The sequence below is a fragment of the Trematomus bernacchii genome, unplaced genomic scaffold (genome assembly GCF_902827165.1).
Source record: "Trematomus bernacchii unplaced genomic scaffold, fTreBer1.1, whole genome shotgun sequence".
Lineage (NCBI taxonomy): Eukaryota > Metazoa > Chordata > Actinopteri > Perciformes > Nototheniidae > Trematomus > Trematomus bernacchii.
The window spans coordinates 14,676,482-14,697,325 of record NW_022987973.1 but is presented as its reverse complement, the minus strand read 5'-3'; the positions used below and the strand labels follow the sequence as shown (position 1 = coordinate 14,697,325).

Genomic DNA, 20,844 nt, shown 5'->3' with positions numbered 1-20,844 from the left:
AACAATGCGCCCAAGCTGCTCCTCCTTAAGAGAGATAGCAGCAATACCCAAGGCCGTAGAACTATGCCATGGGAAAGGAGACAGTGAGAGGAGAACATTATGAACTGTGTCCAAGGTTGAATACCTAAGCACATTTTTCCCTTTTGAACCTTTGACACAGCACTTACCTGAAAAGACAAGCCTTTAATGTATTATGTACGCAAATTACAATACTGTAGGGCAAACAGTATTTAACGGTTTGCCGACAAAATGTTTAATCACTGCAAAGATATGAAACAGACAGTGTGTAGCAGATGGGCTGATAAGGGCTGCGGCTGAACTTGTACTCCTGAGTTTTAAAAATAAATGAGACACGTTGGATCATAATCACAGACTGTTAGCGTTTCCTTTCCCATTGAAAATCTGTCTGCCTCAGATCTTATCCTGACGATGGTTCACGGTGTTTCCTGATCTGCGCCTGCAGCGAAATGAAACCCGCCGTTCTTTAAATGAGTCACATCATCTAAAAGGTGTCTTATGAACCTGTGCCGGTGAACCTCCGCTGAGTGTGCTCTCGCAGATGTGACGCCCACATGATGATGATGATGATGATGACTCATATTGTGATCCCAGCAGCCGTCGCTCCCATATCTCTCTCCTGCAGTGACAGCTCAGACACCCCAGCCAGTTGTGACGGCTTTATCCTTCTGAGTGCTTTAGAGAGCAGCTGCTGGCAGAGGAAGTAACGCTCTCTAACATCGTCAGGGCTGCAGCCCCCTGCGTGCGGCCATTTGTCCCCATCATCCAGGTGAGTCAGGTGGAAGACGGGTCATGCACCTTGTTGAAGACATACCTGGCGGGCACTCAGACGGAACCAGACCATCAACATGAAATTCCGCAGCCTGTAACCATGGCAACAGGAAAGTCTCTTTCTCTCAGACACATGTACAGAGCAGCACAGTCTCTTAATGATGTTTCACCAACTCGCCCACTCATCACCAGTCACACAATGAGCCGTGAGAGACAGACATGAACCACAGAGCTGCATCACTGCTTCTGTATTCATTTCAATGTGATTGATGATTTGATGTAAGACAAAGTTAGGGATATCATAGTTATTGATTTTCACCTATCTTTCATTTAATTCATTCATAGTCAATAAAAAGTCTGAAAAGTGACATGATGCCTTTAGCCTACATGTTTTGTTTTACAACATTTCCAAAAATACAACCAAGGCCATATCATTCTCCTAGGGAGTTTTTGTTGCTGCTGTTAACATTACTCCTGATGCAGATTTAAAGTGTGCACCACAGGAATGCAGCATCATGTTTTTTTGCCCACAATGACAATTATAACCCCAAGAGCAGTGCTTAAAGCTAAATCTAGCATGCTAACATGCTCACAATGAGCATGTTAGCATGCTGACATTTAGCTCATAAGTCAGTCAACTGTCTTAGTTGAGGATGTTAAATTGTTATTTACAAGTACAGTTAACGCTATAGGATTTAAGTTTGCAAATATTTGGTGACATTTCTTTGTTTTGTTTATTGTATAGTTGTATTAATTTGATAATCAAAATAGTCGCTTCAAATTCAGTTCACAGTATTAATGTGGTGTGAAGAGTGAAGCAGAACATTTTCTCAAAATTAAACAACACTTTTGATAACCACTCAGTTCTTTTACTTTCTGTGGCTCCAGTTTTCGTGAAATTATCTGGCTTTTTAGTTTTATATAATTGTAATTAAATAGCTTTAGATTCTGCACTAACAATTATTGATTGAGAAAATAAAGATGAATAATTTAGGGGAAATAATAGCTTCCACATGCTACTTAATTGGTCAATTAACTGTATAATTGGATTCATCTTCCACCCAGATGTTTCTGTAATAGCCAGCTGATCTCTGAAGGTACATAAGGAAATGAAAGGCTCAACAGAGATCAGAATCCTCGAGTTTAGTTGGCTGAAAAGGATGACTGACTCTCTCGGGTAATTACAAATTAATTGTAGGAGGGCTGCCCTGGATCCATACTCATTGTCAATCATTCACAACAAACAGGAGTGAGTGGGATTAAGTTGCCAGGGCAACATGTCCCCTCTGCAGGTATTTCCTTAGCGCTGCGATGACGTTGGGAGTTTAAAGGTTTCTCCTTCCCTCAAGTATGTCAGTTTGCATTATTTGTCCTGATACACAAAATGCTATGTGTATTTCTGACTGTAATTACATCCCACTTCTGCTTTGGTTGTGTGGGTTTCTGTGAGGATTACAGCTATATTTACTGTGATTTAAATCAGCATCAGAGAAAGAGACGTGCAGTGACAGAGCTTCTGAACTGCTGTAGAGACTCGACAGGTTGCAGCCCTGGCAATGTAGATTCATCCCACCTCCTTCTCATACACAAACTAAAACAACTTTAAATAATGTAAGCAAATGTGTAAGCCTTAACAGAATCAAAGTCTCACACACAGTACAGCTCTGATTTGTGACTTAACCTCTTCTCTGCAGATCCCGCAAAGTGGCCCAATAATTGATTTGAAAAGAAGACACTGAACTCAGCATTGTATTTAAACTAAATTTTAACAATTGTCAGTTCTATTGTACAATATTGAACAGGAGTCACAAAATGCACAAGAGGCATTGGTTCAACAGGAAGGATCATACTTTGTATTCCAGGTTCAGGTGACTTATGAACAGTAGAGTTAAACAGAGAGAAGCAAATGTTCCCTTCAAATATCAAGACAGTGATGAAAAAATATAGACTTATAACATCATACCCAGTAAATGTGCCATATCAACATAAGCCTTTGATTTCACATGTACCATGTTTCAATATTTCTCAAAAGCAACTGCAAAACCATCTTGCAAACAAATCCTCAATTATAAAACCTTTTGACAGTTTGGTATATTTTATATATTATGGTACATCTATAGAGACATCGGGTTAAGGTTGATTTACTTGGTATGTTCTAGAAACACTAGTTGTAGAGAGGCACCAAAATAAATACAAATATGTAAAACAAAAATCGGACAGGGTTTGTAGTGAAAAAACCCATGCCATCTAAATGTTTTCAGTGAAGTACACTTTCACATTATCCACCCATCGAGCAGCACCAAGTCCCCTCACCTAAAAATAACCACCACCATAACAAAAACTAATGTGTGTAGGAAGCACATCAACAGCCTGGGAGACGTCTTGGTTTCACATAAGGACAACAATACTATTGCACACACAAAGTCCTCTGAACATTACACCACTCATGGGAAAATGGGGTTCCTATTTATATTTATTTTAGATGTTTCTGAAGTTAAGACGATAGAGCTTCTATATGTTAATATAAACAAAAGGAGTGTTTACTGAAAACACCAACAAGTGGGTTAATGACTTCCTGCTGCTGACCATCCTCAATATGGTTCTTTACCCGTTTAATCCTTTGTGTTTATCACAACATTAACACCCATTAATATTCCCTGGTACGGGCTTTTCTCATTTGATCTTTTTTATTTCTTACAAAAATCCTAAAGTTATTATTATGGTGATGGTCATCACTTGGCCAGTTCTCCTTGCCAGGTATATTCAGACACCTGGAGGCACTTTGTGTCACGGCCGTTTGTCATGTATGTGCATAAAATCTAATGAGTACAAACTGTCTCCTAACACACCTGAGATAGAAGAGCGGCCACAGCAAGGACAGTTTGACGAAAGATGTCATCCCTAATTCTCTGAGGGGGCCACAAGGATTCACACCAATTATTACTTGAGTGATGCTGAACAGCGTTGTCATTGTGTGTTATTCATTAAAGCCCTTTGAGTCTCCTCTTCCACTCTAAAGTTCAGACTACCTGTGCAGCCTTCAGAAAAAAGACAGATGGACAGAACCTAAGAACCCACCACCAGCTTTTTAAAGCAGTTCCCCCCACAGAAACGGACGAGTAAGCTCAAAGTGTGACTCTTGATTTAGTTGCAGAATGCCAGCACACAAAATGGAGCCATTTGGTGGAGCATGCTGGCCTCCCTCCTGCCAGTCTCTCTCTCCGAAAACATCTCTTTCTCACATGGTAGTGTTTATTAGAAGCCAAAGCTGATAGAATCTGAGTGGACATCACCTTGGGGGAGAGGGTGCCACATAGTTCCTGCCCTGAAGACACACTGTAGTGAATCCTTGGTACCTGACCTCTGACCCTTTCAGCTCAGTGCCACTTTACTCAGTTATCAACGCCTAGCTTGGAGAGCCCCTGCCTGAACTCATGCAGCTCGTCTATTTTTCCATCCAGCATATCCATGAACTTCTTCAGCTCGCCCTTCATGTTGACCTGCTTTTGCTGACTGTCGTCTATGTCCAGCTGAAGACCATCTACCCTCCCCTCCAGCTCCTTGTTCCTGGACTCGGCAGTCTGGGGAAGGATGATAGGAAAAAAAACGATTACATCACAGAACATAATGGATACAGGGAAGTCAAATGAATTCCTTATGAGGGATATCAGAGCAATTGAGGCATCAGTGCAGCTTTGTTCTGTAGCCCTCATTAGCAGAGAAGTCAAACCAAAAACAGAACTTATTACAGCTTTTGTCAAAAAGTTATATAAAAGCTTTTCACTGCTTTGAGTTCTGGGGAAATGTGTCAAAATTATGTGAGAAATAAAAATCCATATGAACACAATCATCTGGACAAAAAACAAAACAATCCTGACATTAGTTGTGTCAGTAAATAACAGTATTGAGGATAACTGATAACAAAATGAAATACTTGGTATGATATTAATTACTATACATACTATAATACTGTTTTAAAAAATCCAGCACTTTTACAAAATGTCCCTTATTTTCGTTCTTGCTTTGTCTGACACCCCCCCCCCACCCCCACACAAATAAGTGTAATTCATCTGCAAAAAAGAGACAACAATGAACAAAGCTAAAGTTGAATATGACTGATAGCTTTATTATTATTATTTCAAATTGTCTTTGGGTAGCCCCATAATATATGTATGCAACTTCTTTATGCAATAATAACCACCTAGTAAAAATCTGATATCATAATCAGAATTGGTTTTATTAGCAAGAAGCTTTACACATACAAGGAATTTAAAAAATCTGATATCATAACAGCCCTATGCTACATTTAGGACAGGCACATTTTTGTGCTGGGGATGGCAGGGTAAAGCGAGTCTTTTAGACTAGCAGGCGGCACAAGTGACACATTTATGCTGAAGAGACCATTGAAGGGAGGGGTTTAAAATAGTAGTGCTAAATGGGTGTTGCGCCTGCACGACTGTATCCCCCAGCTGACTCCTGAAACCTGACCTCCACATGGGGTGTCGTCTTTAAATAGAGAGGAGCCATGAACACCAACACAGAGGTAGAATAGGTGGATTCATTTATAAGAAGCAGTCACCAAACTGTTAAACTACATTTACAAACTTTTATCCGAATGGGCAGTCTGAGTTTTCATTTTGGTTAAACTGAGGTATTCGAGAAATCCCATTGTCTATGCTTCTGTTTGGATAAACTCCTGATCCTCCAGTTCTGTTGTCACTGTCGTTCGTCCAGCTGGCTGTAGCAGAAACAAACCGGCCATAGAGCTTTGTGAAGCACAAGAACTTCAGGCATGCCATTGTTGGTTTTATCCCTCCCTGCACATGCATGACAGCATGAATGATAAACCTCTGAGTCAGTCAGAAAACAGGCTGAGATGAGTGTCACTACCAATGTAGCTTATGTCAAGACTTGGCACTAACAAGCATACCGTCATTCCCTGAGCCTGACATATCTGGTTTTACAGAAAGTCCTCCTAACGAGGAATCAGACCTGATGAACAGGTGCTCTTTGTTAGAAGGAAGACGGGAGGTGATGGGTGTGAATCTGTGTTGTCTTTGGCAACAGTATGTTCTCACACCCATGAAAGATATGATCAGACTCAGTCATTAAAGATCTCCAACTATTTCAGCTGTTTTTGTACTCAGCAATAGATTCAATCTGCACTGCGAGGAAACAAATTAGCCGTGACAAAACTGCAGTATCTCTGTTTTATACACGAGGAAGAATCCTTTGCAAAGAGGCAATAATCCACTCAGTATTGTACTGAGGACGGTCCTTTATTAATAGATACAGTAAGTGAGACACGTGATGGGGATGTTGCGTCACCAACCCTCAGGCAGAATGGTGAATAGGAACTCTCATTATTTACCTCCGTCTGAAAGTGCTGCGTACGCCTCAGAGCCTGCGTGTTCCCTCTCTGTGACAGACATCATGTACTCACGTGTGATGTAAGCTCAGGCTTTTATACTCCGCTGTGACTCACACCTGAGAGGAATGTGTGCTTTGTGGGATTCCTGTGTGCTTTGAACGTACCTGCAGTTTTGTGGTGATGCTCTCGCACTCCGCCATGAGCTGTGGGATTATCTCTGCCTGCTTCCTCAGGTTCTCCAGCTCCTGGGAAAAATACAGGGAAGAACCATTTAATAAAAAGCCCGAAAATATATCAGATCGGTTCTTTCTGTATTGTTTAAAAATAAATTATATCTCAATAAACAACAGAATCCAAACATTGGGAAATCACTCATATTGGCTTGTTGTTCTCCAGTCTTTATGCTAAGCTAACCTGTCTCGTGGCTTCAGCTTTGCATTTAATTTACAAACATGAGACTGACCTATAAGCAACTTTTTCCACAAAATGTTATAATGTCAGTTAGAATTTAATTCAGAAACTTTGTGATCAAAAAGTAAGTGAAGACCAATACAAATATTTGTTTTATAATCTGTGCTACAGACACATTTTATAATTGATAAACAATGATGTCACGAACACAAAGCAGTAAGGAACAATGAAAATCAAGGTAAAAGGGTAAAAAAAGAAAAAAGACTAGAATGAATTCAGAAGCCTTGACTATGCTATTGTCTTGTGTCCACGTTGTTTTCTACTCAAATAAAACATCTATTATTGCTGTGAAAGTTGCATCCCTCTGCTGCTTAAAAGGCACATATAGTGTACTGTACGTACCATGTACACTTTCACTTACATTGAAAGCATCGCTCTAAGAACTTCCACACAGAGTATTAATTTGCAGCTTCTTTTAAGTCACCTGCTGATGCTTTGTTCCGTTAGCTCACTTCAGGTCAGCGCTGGGGTCAACACCACAGTGGTTGTTAATAATTCATCCACACTTTTTTTTAATTGGAGGAGTGCATTTCCAGACACGGCTGAGTCACACAGCAGATGAGCCTTTGTGGGCCGTCGGCCGTATCAGCGCTGTGCAAACAATGATACTTCCTGATGCAGGCCCCTCGGTCACTGCTAGAAGCGCTGGGGCTGATACACAGGACCCTGAAAACCCTGCAGCCCCCGAAGGACATGATTCTGTTTTTATAGTCTTTCAAAATCAGCTTCAGCTCTTTGAACTGCTTCCCTCCTATATTGTGTAAGACACACGGCTCTCCAAGGAAAGATTGATATGTTCTATAAATACTCAGGCTGCCAGGTGCTAAACTAGAATATCCCAGACACACTGTTTACCTCTGGGAAATAAAAGGGTCTTTACACATTAGAGCAGAGAAACGTCGTCATTCAAACTAAACACAACATAAATTCAGTGATTAGAGAATCAAAGGAAGATTAGCCAACAACATTATTTGATAATCTGTTTTACTAATTACTTAAATTATTAATTGGTCCTCAAATATTTGCTAGTTCCTGCTTCTGAAATGTGTAAATGTGCAGCTTGTCTGTTTCAATGTTGACGGCAAAGGGCTGATTTAATGATCAGAATAAACAAGCAATATGAGGAGTGGAGCTTAAAAATGTTTTGCTAAACAAAAAATATATCTGCAGCAGTTACTTATAATTGATTTATCCGTATTGATTTTTTTGTAAAATGCCAAAAAAACAAAACCATTTTATACATTTTAGAGAGTGTAAAGCTTGATTTACTGCAGTGTCCACTTTTTTTACTTGCTGTTTCACACTATCTTTTGGGGATCAATCTAGAAAATATCTAAAGGACTTAGCAGGTATCCACTTTATACTTCGAAAGCCATTCTGGACAGGGATAAATACTAAATTATTTTATTTTGCTTTTGACACAAATAGATAAAGACTCATCAACTTGTTCCTATATGTAACAAAATGTGTTTAATCTGTTCCTCTCATGTGGCTGATGTGCCTCCCTTTCATGACAGGGATAGGGAGACACAGTCACTATGGATGAATGAAACACCATTTAAACAGCAATGATCAAAGGTCAAAAGAGTGTGTGGCTTTGCAGGATTCAACCTCATTAGAAATAACAGCATCATTAGGCTCCACTGAGCTGACAGCTAGTTTGGATTATAGACGACGGATGCAGTAGACATAAGGCGATGCAGCTAATGGCATTTGTGCCAAAATTCCCTGCTGCTTCAGTCACAAAGTCAGTGGATGAATTCACATTCCCTAGCCTGACTATCTTCACAGTGGGGGCAAGTTGTACACAAACTTGACAAATATCTAGTAAATTGCTGGAAAAGGCAGCATAGAAGTAATATGAAATGAAGAGAAAAACATTCAACAGTAGTAAGGTCTGGGTTTAGCTGGGGAGGCGAGCAATTCAATCCATACAAAAATCCAAGATTCCATAATAAAACTAAAATAATTTCCTACGGAGATATAATCACCTCCTGAGGGGGGGGAGCGGTACTGAGTGAGGGGAAGAGACACAGGGACATTTTGGCGTGAGAGAGTAGATCAAACTTCAGTGTTGACATGGTTGAGAAGTAAATTATAGACTTTCAAGGTAAATGTTACCTCCAATACAAAAAATAAATAAATGTTGTTATACAAACTTTACAGACAAATCTGTTCTCAACAATGGCCCTTTCTGATTCAAACAAACAGACGTCTCACCTGCTCTTTGTCGTGCAGCTCGGCCTCCAGCTCCTGCACTCGGGCCGACAGCTGGGCGTTCCTCTGCTTCTCCTGATTGGCTTCATTGCACTGAGCTTCTAGTTCTGCAATCTGCACACAAAGAAAATAAGAAACATCATTTAAAAAAGTGTTTTATTGTGAAAAGTAAATCAATGAGGACAACTGCTTTAAGAACATAATTACATTTTGTTTACGCATCATACATCTGTTTATTTGTATAGTAAGCTGAATATTATAAGAATACTATAATGGACGTCATCTTGACAATTGACACCAGTAATTCGAAAGCCTGGTACAAAATCAAAGGTATCATCAGAACCCCAGGCCGGCTGCAGAAACAGCCCACATTGATTATGAAACTAAAATTATTCTATTTATAGTGGACTCTGGTGCAGGGAACACAGCAACTGATAAAACACACAGTACTGTGCTTGCTCAAAGTGAAGAAATGTGCAATTTGATGAGGGATTTAATTATCCCACTATGCATATTTAAAGTAATATATTAACCAAGGAAAGATATTGTACTCATTTTGAGACCGTTTCATATTGCACTTTTGTTCCTTTTATAGAAGAGGCAACAGTGTTTCTAACGCCTTATCTGCCGGTAGGATAGCTTTATTTGTGAACGTTATTTTATTTCCCAAAATGTATTACCTTTTCCCTGAGCGTGTCACTCTCCTCCTTGCAGGCACCAAGTTGTTTCTTCCAGCTTTCTACATTAGCAGAGGACTCCTGCAGTGCGTCCACCAGCCTGGCATTATTTTCTCTTAAAGTCTGCAGCTCTGTTTCCCATTTCTTGGCGTTGGTGTCGCTGTCAGACAGGAGAGACAGAGAGAAGGAGAGGGATCCAGGAGAATAGTTATTAATGGAGGGAAAACACACAGGTTAGTGCTGGAATGCCTGGGGCTTCTGCCCACTGACATGACACATAATGCTGCAAAATCTTTGCAGTCATGACTTTTTAATTAGCTGTGATGTACATCACACTGTCAAGAGCTATTTAGATCATAAAAAAGTGATAAAATTCTCAAAGATGTAATGAGCTGCAGACCTGAAATGTACCAACGTACAGTTTGTTATCTCTTCATACCACAGAGAGTGTTTCTGTCTTATCAATGAGGTCAGAGGAGTTGTGATGTATATTGAGTATGCATGGCCGGTTTGAAGTGTGCTGCTCTGCATCGAATGCAGACGGACCTGCACCGCAGCATTCTGCAGTCCTCGGCTGTTTCACTGCTGTGACATACTTCCACCAAGCACAACATCTCAAGGCCTTGTGTATGCAGGAGAACAGAGACAGGGAGCAATGGGGGACCACACTTTATTTCACAACCTCAACCTGACGAAGAAGTTTTGTTTTTCTAATGACACATTTAATTTACAGATCTGTGAATGCCTAATCATAGGGTGCTTCCTGGAAAGCACTTTTCAAGTGTAGTGCTAATTACAAGAGACAGTTGCATGAGTTTAGTTTATCGTCAAAATTGTATTTTTAATTGAACAGCTCAATGTTAACAAAAGTAAATATTTGGGAGGTAAACAAACAATAATTTTCTGAAGAAGGGTATATTTCTTAAGATGGCTTTTTGTCAACAAAGTATCTTCCTTTGAGTTTGGGGAGAAAATCTTTAAATGTTATGTATATCTTCTGGGACAACCGGATGTGAAGTGAAAATAACGTCAATTTACATAATTATACAATATAGTTTTGCAAAATAAAATATCAAGTATAACTGGGAAATAAAGTTTTACGTACGCCACTCATGCAGCATGCAGATGTTCATTTAACTATTATTGGCTTGTGTGTGTGAGGTCTTTAGTATTGCTAGAAAAGGTCTACTAATTGGATATTGTTTTTTTACCCGAGGGCTTTTTATCCCATCTGGACCAAATATGTCAATAATTGTTGTTGCTACCCAGGACTAATTCTGGCTAAATTAACTCACTGTAGTTGTAGTTGACTCGGACGCCCTTGGGTCATTATAATCCCATCTGGACCCACATCTGGTGTTTCATGCAATTACCGTTTATTCACTCAGCATCTGGATTATAAAGGCCATATAACCAAATGGTGGAGTAGGGCAGTGTCACTCTTTAGATTAGATACAATTATTCTTGAGCCCTTCGAGGACATGATGTCATATACGTCAGCAATTAAATTATAGAGTGGAGCGTACGAGCACAGTGGGGTGCTGGTGACACATTTAGATGCACGTCACCTCAAAAAGGGCCTTGCATGGGAAACCTTACCTTTGTTCTATGGCACTCTTGAGGTGTTCGTTCTCAGTCTGCAGCACAGCCTCCTCTGGATCAACATGCAAGAACTTCTCATCATCCGTTCCGTTAATGCTGGACGCCCGGTTGCTTGAGGGTGTATCACGTCCAGACTCCTCCTGGAGAGACAGAGTTGTGCCATAGTTTTTGATTCAGTCTGCCTTTATCTTTGAACAGGTCTGATGGGTAAAAATCCATAAATGAGTCTCGTGAATCCCGCTCTGGCAGTGGAATCTGGCCGTGGGCTTTTTCGGGGAAACACTGTAAACATCATCACGTCAGCTTTGACAGCGGAGTTGTGAGGTGTAACTGATGCTAGAATTGATCATGTCATATGGCCCAGCAGCTTTGTGGGTCTGGGTCCTGCCATCTGGAGTGAGTGCAGGCCAGACTGCTGCACCTCCATCCATGCTGCTTACTCACTGACACAATTACCAGTTTAAAGGTGGGTTAGGTAATTTTGGAGAAACCAGCTCGAGTGCGTAGAATTTGAAAATACACAGCCGGAAGAAATCTGCTACTTCCTTACAGAGCCCCTCCTCCAACACACACGAACGCGCACATGACCAATGAGGGCACGAGATAAGTTTGTGCCCCGATGGAAGGCTGACAGGCAGGTAGGCCATCCAGTTATTTTAGCCGGGCCGGCTAAAATGATTGGTCGTGCTTTTTACAGTACTACGGCTTCCACAGATGACGTTTTTTTATGGATTTTTTGTCAAAGCACTTGAGATATTCATTGCTATCGGGATGTTAAGAGCATTCCATGGAATATAACAAAAAGTGTATCCTGAGCCGGTTTCTCAAACTTACCTACCCCACCTTTAAGGATCATTTGTGATGAAATGAGAAAAAGGTTGATGGTTTTATTACTCTCATTGGCTTCCTTGTCCCCTTAATGGCTGTGGTGCTTGACATGTAGTAGGTAATTAGTATGACCATTGACCTTTCTTTTCAATTCCCACTGGTACATTAGTGATTACATGTTGTGTTGACATTTTAATATTCAACACAAGCTTTATAGGCCTTCATTGAGTTCATTTAAATATTTAAACTTCACTATTTGAACACTTTCTGATGCATTTCTAAACAGATAATCTGTAACCATTAGTGTTGAAGGAAAGTAAGCTAAACTGAAATGTTTAAATTGCTTTTTTTTTCACAGTGTTGATAGTTTTCTCTTCTCCTTCTCTTCAGAGGACAACAGTGACTGTAAAGGACACAGTGGGACAGCAGAGGATTTAAATCAGACTTTCAGACAGCAGAGAGATATAATTTACCTGGGAGTGATGATTACTCAACGTCTCCCCCTTGTCTTGAGATTTGTCACTCGCCAGCTTGGCTGCTTCTTTTACCTCCTGGAACTTCTCAGAAAACTGAAAAAAAGACAGAGACGAGTTGATTAATGGCAATACCAGTTACACAGTGTGGCTCATCTTACAAAGGGATCGTGAAGCCAATTATTTAGTATTAGTGATGATTTAAGAATAAGATTTCCCCTAAATCTTCTAATGGTTGTTTAATTTCCCCACCTGATGTTCAATTAATATCAAATGATGCAGCATCACATTCCAGTTTAAGAACAAATACAATTGTCTCTAAGCGTTACGATGCTCTTGTGATCGCAGTAGGTGCTGCACGAGTGTTTCCTCACCTTGGCCAGTTGCTGCTCTGAAGCGAAGCCCAGTCCAAACACAGTGTTGGCCCTGCTGTCCGCCCACTGGCCAAACTTCTGCGATGTCTTGGTGAACGTCATGTTGGGTGTGATGGTACTGTTAATGATCACCTGTTAGAATATATCAATTTAGGAATATCAAATTAGAGATTAAACCTAATCAGTACAGATGTGTCTCATGGCACTCCCTCATAAAGAAGCTTGAAATGGTATCTTATTCAAGACATAATCAAGAAGGAGCTCCAGCAGCTGCATTCACATGATGAAAAGTCCAATTTATTTTGTAAAGGACAATCATTTATTGTGGCTCTATTCATACAGAGCAATCTGCTCTTCTGTGCCTACACTGACACAATTAATTACCATCAGCATATTTGTATATGTTTTTCTTTTGATGGTCTACTTTTTGAGAGAATTAAAAGCTATTATGTATGCAAAGCTATCTTTGGAAGTAGTCAAAGAGTAACTGTTTTCTCTAACATTCCTATAGTGGGAAACATTCTATACATTAAAAGCATAGAAATATGAATTAAATATAAATGTATGGGATGGAAATGGTGAGACGATAGTTCCTCAAAATGTCCTATACAAAACATTAAAATGCATACAGTATAAATCAATCAGCTCATTCATTTTAAGATATGTATCTATAGTTTATTCTACCTGCCATCATTTTTTACATTAAACGGGCACATTAAGTCAAACAGGTGCCAGCTTAACTGACAGGGAAGCTTTCAAACCAAAGATGTGGGGGTGCTCCTCTGTTTTAAGACTTTTGGGTTTGAGTGTTGAATTGGCAGATAAGCCTATACCACACAAACACACATAATCAAGTCAAAAACAACTTGCTTATGGAGATTTTCCAGCTGTCAACAAACTTTTATTACACAGACAGCAGCTGTATCACATTCTGGCTTACATATTTCCACCATATTATTTTACTTGAGCTGTCAACTGCCCAAACTAATAATGCAAAATCTTCCATCTAGGATATTCGGTTACATGCAGCAGTTCAAATAAAGACTTGAACAGAAACATCATACATAACATCATTTAATTTATTTTAAATGAGTGGGAATCGGAGACCCCAAATGGGTATGTGTATGAGACATTTTGTTTCAAAGTTGCAAAAAGAAATGTGTTCACAAAAACGTAATAGTGGCAAAATAAATAAAAGATTCTCACAAAACGGAAAACATACACTGATGACTGCTGACCCACTAACCTCTAAGTGGACACATTACAGTCTCCATATGCAGTGAATCAGCTGCTAAAAAACATATGCTGCAGTCTAAAATTGTAACTAGTGCACAAGGGAGTGGCAGAAGACACCAATAGATGCTTAAAACATCTTATAATGTCTTTTGTGTTTACTGCATCACTGTACATATTAAATCACACATGAACAGCTAGATGTGCTGCATGTAAACATAGGTAGCTTTAAGTTACTTATGCCCACAAATCCAGTCTCACTTCCAAGATATAAGAACATTTAAAAGCACACGCAAACCACCACAACAATTAGGAAACAATAGAAGACACTTTAATCACAGCGCAGCCCTTGTTTCATAGCAACATGGCTCTGATCACAGGACTCGAGAATTCAAATTGCTGACAAGCTTATGTCCTCTTCTACGCCACCCACCCTCTCGCTCTTCATCTTTTCAGTGGCTGAGGTGTTAAAACATGTCACATGATTACTGGACACAGGGACCAACAAAAGCAGAGCTAACAGAATGAAGACATTAGCGCACAAAACCATTCAGAACAATACTAAAGAGAGGGATGGCTGCACATACAGAGAAAGATACCTTCATCAGTGTCATATACTGCAAAGATTACAGTCACAACCTCTCATTCAAGGTGTTTTGCTGCATCGCCGGTTTATAAGGAGGGTGGCAAATTAGCAAGGTGTTAGTAATCAGATTTTCAAGTCATTATTCTTTCAGAGGGTTTAAAGGGGACCTATCATGCAAAATGCACTTTTGTACATCTTTTATACATGAATATGTGTCCCCGGTGTTCCAGGGAACTCACCAAGTGTCAGAAAACACAACCCTCTCTCTTTTCCTCCATACCCAAATCTCTAAAAACGGGGCTGCAACGGAGCTGATACAGATTTGAAATTGTTCTGACGTCAGAAACAGGGAGCTCCTATCAGGGGAATGGGGGGTTGGACCACGGCCACGGCCATTGCCGCTCGAAAGCGCTGGAGACGCTGTAGTACATATTCCAGGCCTGTAAGTGGCGCTGTAGTCTGCCACAAAAGCAGCGAAGAAGACTTCTCACAGAATCAGCCCTTGCAAAAACAGGGCTGGAAAAGAGCAAATAGAGTGAAATGAGGCATGGCTAAAATGCATGATCTGTTTGGTATTTTGAAAAAAATACTTCACAGACATGTTCTATATGTATGGCCCTACAATATATTATTCAAATATAGCATGATAGGTTCACTTTAAGGAAACAAAGGTGACCTAATTTCCCCTGAAGAGAGACCTGAGCTAACACTCACACGTCTCATCTCGAGCAGCTGAGTGAATATTTAACAGATCTCAACAGAAGTGACCAGATAAACTTTAATGATCATTGTAAAGAAACTAGGCCAAGCACAACCATTAAAAAGGATGTGGTAACCAATGGTAAACATACGTAACCAACATTTAAACCTAACATGTCAAGAAGAATTATATGAATCAAAACAGAATGATTTCTTTTTTTAAAAACAGACTTCCCTCAAATGTATCATATTTTATCATATGTTTTCAATAAGTCAATTTAAGTCAAAATGTATTCTCAGTTTGATCTCTTTTGTTTTGTCAGAAAGCCCGTCAAAGCTTCATATCATGTTCAGAACTGCCGCTGAAGTTGTACCTCTTTAAATTGACTTCAAACTGATGTAGTTACCTTTCCCCTTATTGGTCTGATATGCCTGAGCTGCTTGATTTTATGACACAGAATTTATTTAAGCTAACTTAATCTTGATTTGAGATATAATATGGACATTTAGGAGTTGTGAAATTTCTCAAATTAGAGATTACCCGACGGTTTATTTAAATAACCTCTAGGTAAATTAAAGTGAAAAAATAACCAGATTCTAATTGTAGTTTTTTTGTACACATTTGAAGGGTTTTGATTGATTTAGAGCTAAAACAGATGAAGATAATTCATTAATCAGAAATTACAAACATCTCCTGATTCCAGCTATTTAATTCTTAGGATTTGTTGTCTTTTAGGGTTGTCAACTAAATAACTTTTTTAACTGCTGGTCAGACCAAACAAGCCAATATAAGGCACCTCTGTGTCCTTTAAGGAAATTGTGTCCCGTCACATTTTGAAATGTAGTAGATCCTCACTCAAGTTCAAATACATTTTACTATATTTTTGTTGCAACCAGGAATACCTGATATCTGTGGGCTCTGTGACTCTATGCTGGCATGTACGAGTATACGACTGAGTGAGCATGTGAGTGGGAGGGGGAGACGGGTGAAGGAGAGTGACGCTGGCAGCTGTGCCGGTGGAGAGCCGGGCTGCGGATCAAGTGGCACCGGCGCAGAGCGGAGCCAATGGCCTGGGGGTCAGTGAGAAACTCAGAAGCAGCCAGGAGGTTATAGGAAAAAACTTCCTCAGCTTATTATGTGTCTGCAGAGTGCACACAATCTGCAGAGTCAGTGAAAAATACAGGAGATGTGGAACGTTGGAGACGAGTCTATGGGAGATAAAAAACTGTGATCGCTTATTAAAGATGATAAAAACGTAAATGTCTTGTTAATTAGAGAGCCAAAACTCTTGGTTAATTTGTGACACTACATATCTTAAAAAGGTTTTTGTCTACAAGAAAAGAAAAAGAAAATATCCTGAGAAACAAAAACTCACTCACTGAGGTCAACAGACTTCAGGGAGTTCCAGCTGAATTTATGGCACAAAGACCGTTTTTAAGGGGTATATTGTGTATTTAAAAAAGGCGGAAAATGGGCTGCAGTGATGTTCGTGATGATGATGAACAGGCGGAGCTGGCAGTTGTGTTATTATTTAAACACAGCTAAATAAAGATGACAGCTAAATGGCAAAATGGCTCATCGTACAGAGGTGTGTGAAGATGAAGTGATATTAAATATATTTGTATGTCTGCCAATTCTTCAATGACCTGATACATTCTGTCATGTCTTAAGGACTGCAGAAACATGCTGTTCTCTGGTGGCAATGACGCAGGTTGGGTCTCTGAACGAAGGAGGGGGGGGGGGGTTAACTTAGTTGGAGTCGGGGGTGCGCCAACACATTAAAAACTCAGTTACTCAAATGTCAAGGTGATGTATTTAAATATCTTGTTTTGTCAGTATAAACACAAAGATGTTAAAATAATATGATATAAAATAGGATGAATATTTGTTTTAATGATTCTTAAAAGTATGTGCAATTATTTTTCTGTCAATCAACTCCTTGTTTCAGATCTATAAGGCTGATGCACAGCAACCTATTTTTTCAAGAAAAGACATGCTTTAGATGACTTTCATGATTTTTTTTTATCATGATTCAAAGCTATGAAATATTGATCTTCCTGATGTTGGAGATTGACATTAGCTCATACCAGTTTTTGTGTAACTGCACTATAATCCTAAATCCTTTTTTCAACCCAGGGAATTCTCTCATCACGATGGCTTGATGATTTTTTAATGATTTACCCCTACTCTAACTCTGAAATTGGATTGATTGATTGATTGATTGATTGATTGAACCTAAAATTGTGTGAAGCAAATCATGGAGTCTGAAGCTCAATGAGGAAATTTCTCTTTCATCCCCAGGGGATAGCACGCTTATTCTTGTTGAAAAAAAATTACATCTCTTAAAATTTGAAAACCTTTATGATGTGCTTTGGGTGCAGCCACCATTTCAAAAAGGGAACAGCAGATTACACAGGGAACTTGGCTTTTGGTTGTAATATTAGTGTATTTACATTAAACCAGGTTACAAAAAATAACATCGGGCACACCTACCAGCCACAAACCCATTTAAAAGCTTACTTAAATTTGAGTTCCTAATCCTGGCTGGCACCAGTCTTTGAGCTCACCAGGCTAAGATAAGACAAAATGTTAATTTTGCTGTGGAAGGAAGTAGTAAGAAATACAAAAAAAAGGTAGTTAAAGAGACAGAAGGATGTGGGAGAGAAATATATGAGGCATAAAAGCATAGAAAATATTAAAAAAGAGCTGAGTGTTTATTTTGGGTTAGCTTGGAAAGTAATCACTTTTGGAATAATTCATAAAGTACAGCAAGACTACCTTTCACTGTGTTGTCATAGTGGTGCATTGCTGAATGAGAAGTGCGATTCAGGAAAAAGGGAAAGTCAAAAGTGCTGATATGCTCCTCTACTTTCCCTATCATCATCAGTGAGTTGCCCCGCCATCACGGATGGGCGAATACGAGCTGACGGTCTGTCAAAGTTGGTGCGTTCAGCAGCGCTGACTATTCTTCTGGACAGACCTGTCTCCCTCGCAGCCAGTGTGCATAATACAAGCTATATTTAACATTCATTTGATCTGACTCAACATTTCCTCCCTTTCAGTTACTTTGCTCATACCGACATGATCACTTTGTCTTACCTAGATTAACTGGAAACAAGGATCAATTTAGGTCTTGACATAACACTTTATGAGAAATGTTAATCATATAGCTCACATGTAGCTGCTGCGTGCAGACGCTGTATGACACACACTGCTCTGTGACTCAAGGTTACAGGAGAGAGGAGAGACAATAGGACAGGAGGTCAGGAGCAGGAGCGCAGAGAGGACTTCTGGCCTTCAGGATATAGAGGACATGTTTGTATGCCCTCTTTATCCTGAAGGTGTATACAACGAGAAATAAAGTGGATTTCAAATATACGTCTTGCAAAGATATCTGAATTGTATGATAAAGATTAAACAGGCGAGTTGTTTTGTCAATGCTGTAGCTGCTGCTTGTTGACATAACAGATTAGAGTCGTGCTCGCTGGTTTCTATCTGTAGGAAGATAACCATTTTGAAGCCAATATATTTTGACTCAACAATGCTATGCTGTATAAGATAATTGTATTTTAAACTAACTTATCTTGCACAGGAAAACGTGTTCAATCAGAACCAATCCTGATACTGTATGTCATTTGAATGAATTGGTCGTCAGTTTTGTCACAACTACTTGCTGTGACAAAACTCTACATTCAGATTCAACATATTTCCATGTTGAGTTCACGTGAGAGAGACCAACCCTTCAGGAATCCTCAAACTGAACTCAACAGGTCGTTCAGACAGAGAAGGGCCAGGTGAAAAGACGAACTATGAGGAGGCAAACCGATCCTGAAGGTAACCTGCGTGATTTAGGATCGTGCGAGAGGTGATTGCCTGACAGTGTCCGCAGAGGGATAGGGCGGTCATAACTCCTCCAGTTTTCACACAGAGAGTAGGCTCTGATCGCCATGGAAACACATAATCTACTCTTTTAGATAGTGGAGGAAGAAGGTGTGAATATGGTACATAGGCACACTCATACGGTGTCTGTTATCACATCCATGATGACTAAATCTCAACATCATTCTCTTGAGAAGACAGGTCAAAATCACTTTGAATAATAAGCAGTATCTCCACATAAAGTGCAAGTTAAACAACCAAGTGATTCCTTGTCTTTTAACACAAGGGTGAAACATAAAACCAGTTCACAAAAATATCAATGCAGAGGCATTTGACTGGAAACACAACTGATCAAGTGTGACTAGTGAAAAAGCTCTGGAAAAATGACTTATGTGGGCCGTTGGTCGATGAAAGTAAATTGCAGACCATTTAGTTAAATTGCAACTCAACAGGTGTGCACCGCTTGTCTGCTGATGTGTTAAAGGGGATGTTTGCTTGTTCGGACTTGGATTCTATGCACGTTACATTTCTGTGCTGAAAAAATTATGAAGTTTGTGATCCTTTTAAATATGCTTGCATCTAGGATCTATATTTACCGGTTGTGCTCTTTTGATACATATTGCAGGTGCTCACAATAAATAAAGTATGTTTATTTTTTGTGGGCTTTTCTGCTCCAACATTTATCTTTATTTAATAAACAATAAACCTAGGGCTGAGGGATAATTTTACAATATTTAGCGGTCACATTGATGACCGAATAGAATTATCATTCTACACATTTCTGTTTAAAAGATTAGGCCATTAATCAATAACTCAATACAATGAATTGTAGTTGTGTTAAACAAATAAAAACTAAATGTAAAACAATTTAGGTCGTTGATAAATCATTTGAAATGTATCCAAAATGTATGCTAAGCCTACATTCAAAATGTTTAAATAAAAAGGAACAATTGTAGATTGACACACATGAAGAGGTTGGTCTATATGCATTATGATTGGACACAGTTATTGCTTTGCTTTTAAAGTATACCAATGATAGAAAACATCCCTTTAAGTTGATATTGATTTAATTAAATGTATCCCCAAATGTTCTAAAGAGTCAGAGAAACGGGCAGCCATAGATGGCTTTCCTAAAATCAGCAGCAGCAGAGCACAGAAATAATAAGTGGTCGACAGTTGAGTTGTTGCTGATCCATGGAGGATGAAGATGTAACATTAAATAGCTTTCCAAATCATTTTGTTGGATTCTGGCTTTTAATGCTCTTCCTCAGCCTCAGCTGTCTCCCGTGAGAACAGTTAAAAGGTTTCCCATCATCTCTTTCTCACATTGATACACACAGTCACTCAGTATGCACACATACCTTGGATCCATCCACACTGATGATGCGGTAGCTATTGCGTGTGCTGTCGTAAAAGTAGGAGACGGTGACGGCCTGCTTGCTGGCAGGGACCCAGTTCTTCTTTGTGGTTGGGTCGATCTGGAAGACATGGGCCCTGGTGGTGTAGATCGGCTGCTCCCTGGGGGGCAGAGGGAAGAGGAGAGGGACCTTAATGAGGGGAGTATCACTGCAGATAGGACACATAATGTAACTATCAGGAGAGGGGCACTGAGCCGGGGCTCCAGAGCAGCAGAGTCTCAACAAG

At 39.7% G+C, this 20,844-nt stretch overlaps 1 protein-coding gene across 1 annotated transcript in view; it reads right to left on the bottom strand.

Annotated features, from left to right (window-relative positions):
* Positions 1 to 2,536: 2,536 nt before the first annotated feature.
* Positions 2,537 to 20,844, bottom strand: part of homer2 (homer scaffold protein 2) — a 28,184-nt gene continuing 9,876 nt past the window's right edge. Inside the window, exons 2-9 of the mRNA XM_034116518.1 lie at positions 20,562 to 20,718; positions 12,803 to 12,934; positions 12,429 to 12,524; positions 11,125 to 11,267; positions 9,529 to 9,685; positions 8,852 to 8,962; positions 6,325 to 6,405; positions 2,537 to 4,370 (exon numbers count right to left, since the gene is read on the bottom strand). Of these exons, the coding sequence (XP_033972409.1) occupies positions 4,182 to 4,370; positions 6,325 to 6,405; positions 8,852 to 8,962; positions 9,529 to 9,685; positions 11,125 to 11,267; positions 12,429 to 12,524; positions 12,803 to 12,934; positions 20,562 to 20,718 (1,066 nt within the window). The 3' untranslated portion in view covers positions 2,537 to 4,181. The remainder of the gene's footprint in view (positions 4,371 to 6,324; positions 6,406 to 8,851; positions 8,963 to 9,528; positions 9,686 to 11,124; positions 11,268 to 12,428; positions 12,525 to 12,802; positions 12,935 to 20,561; positions 20,719 to 20,844) is intronic.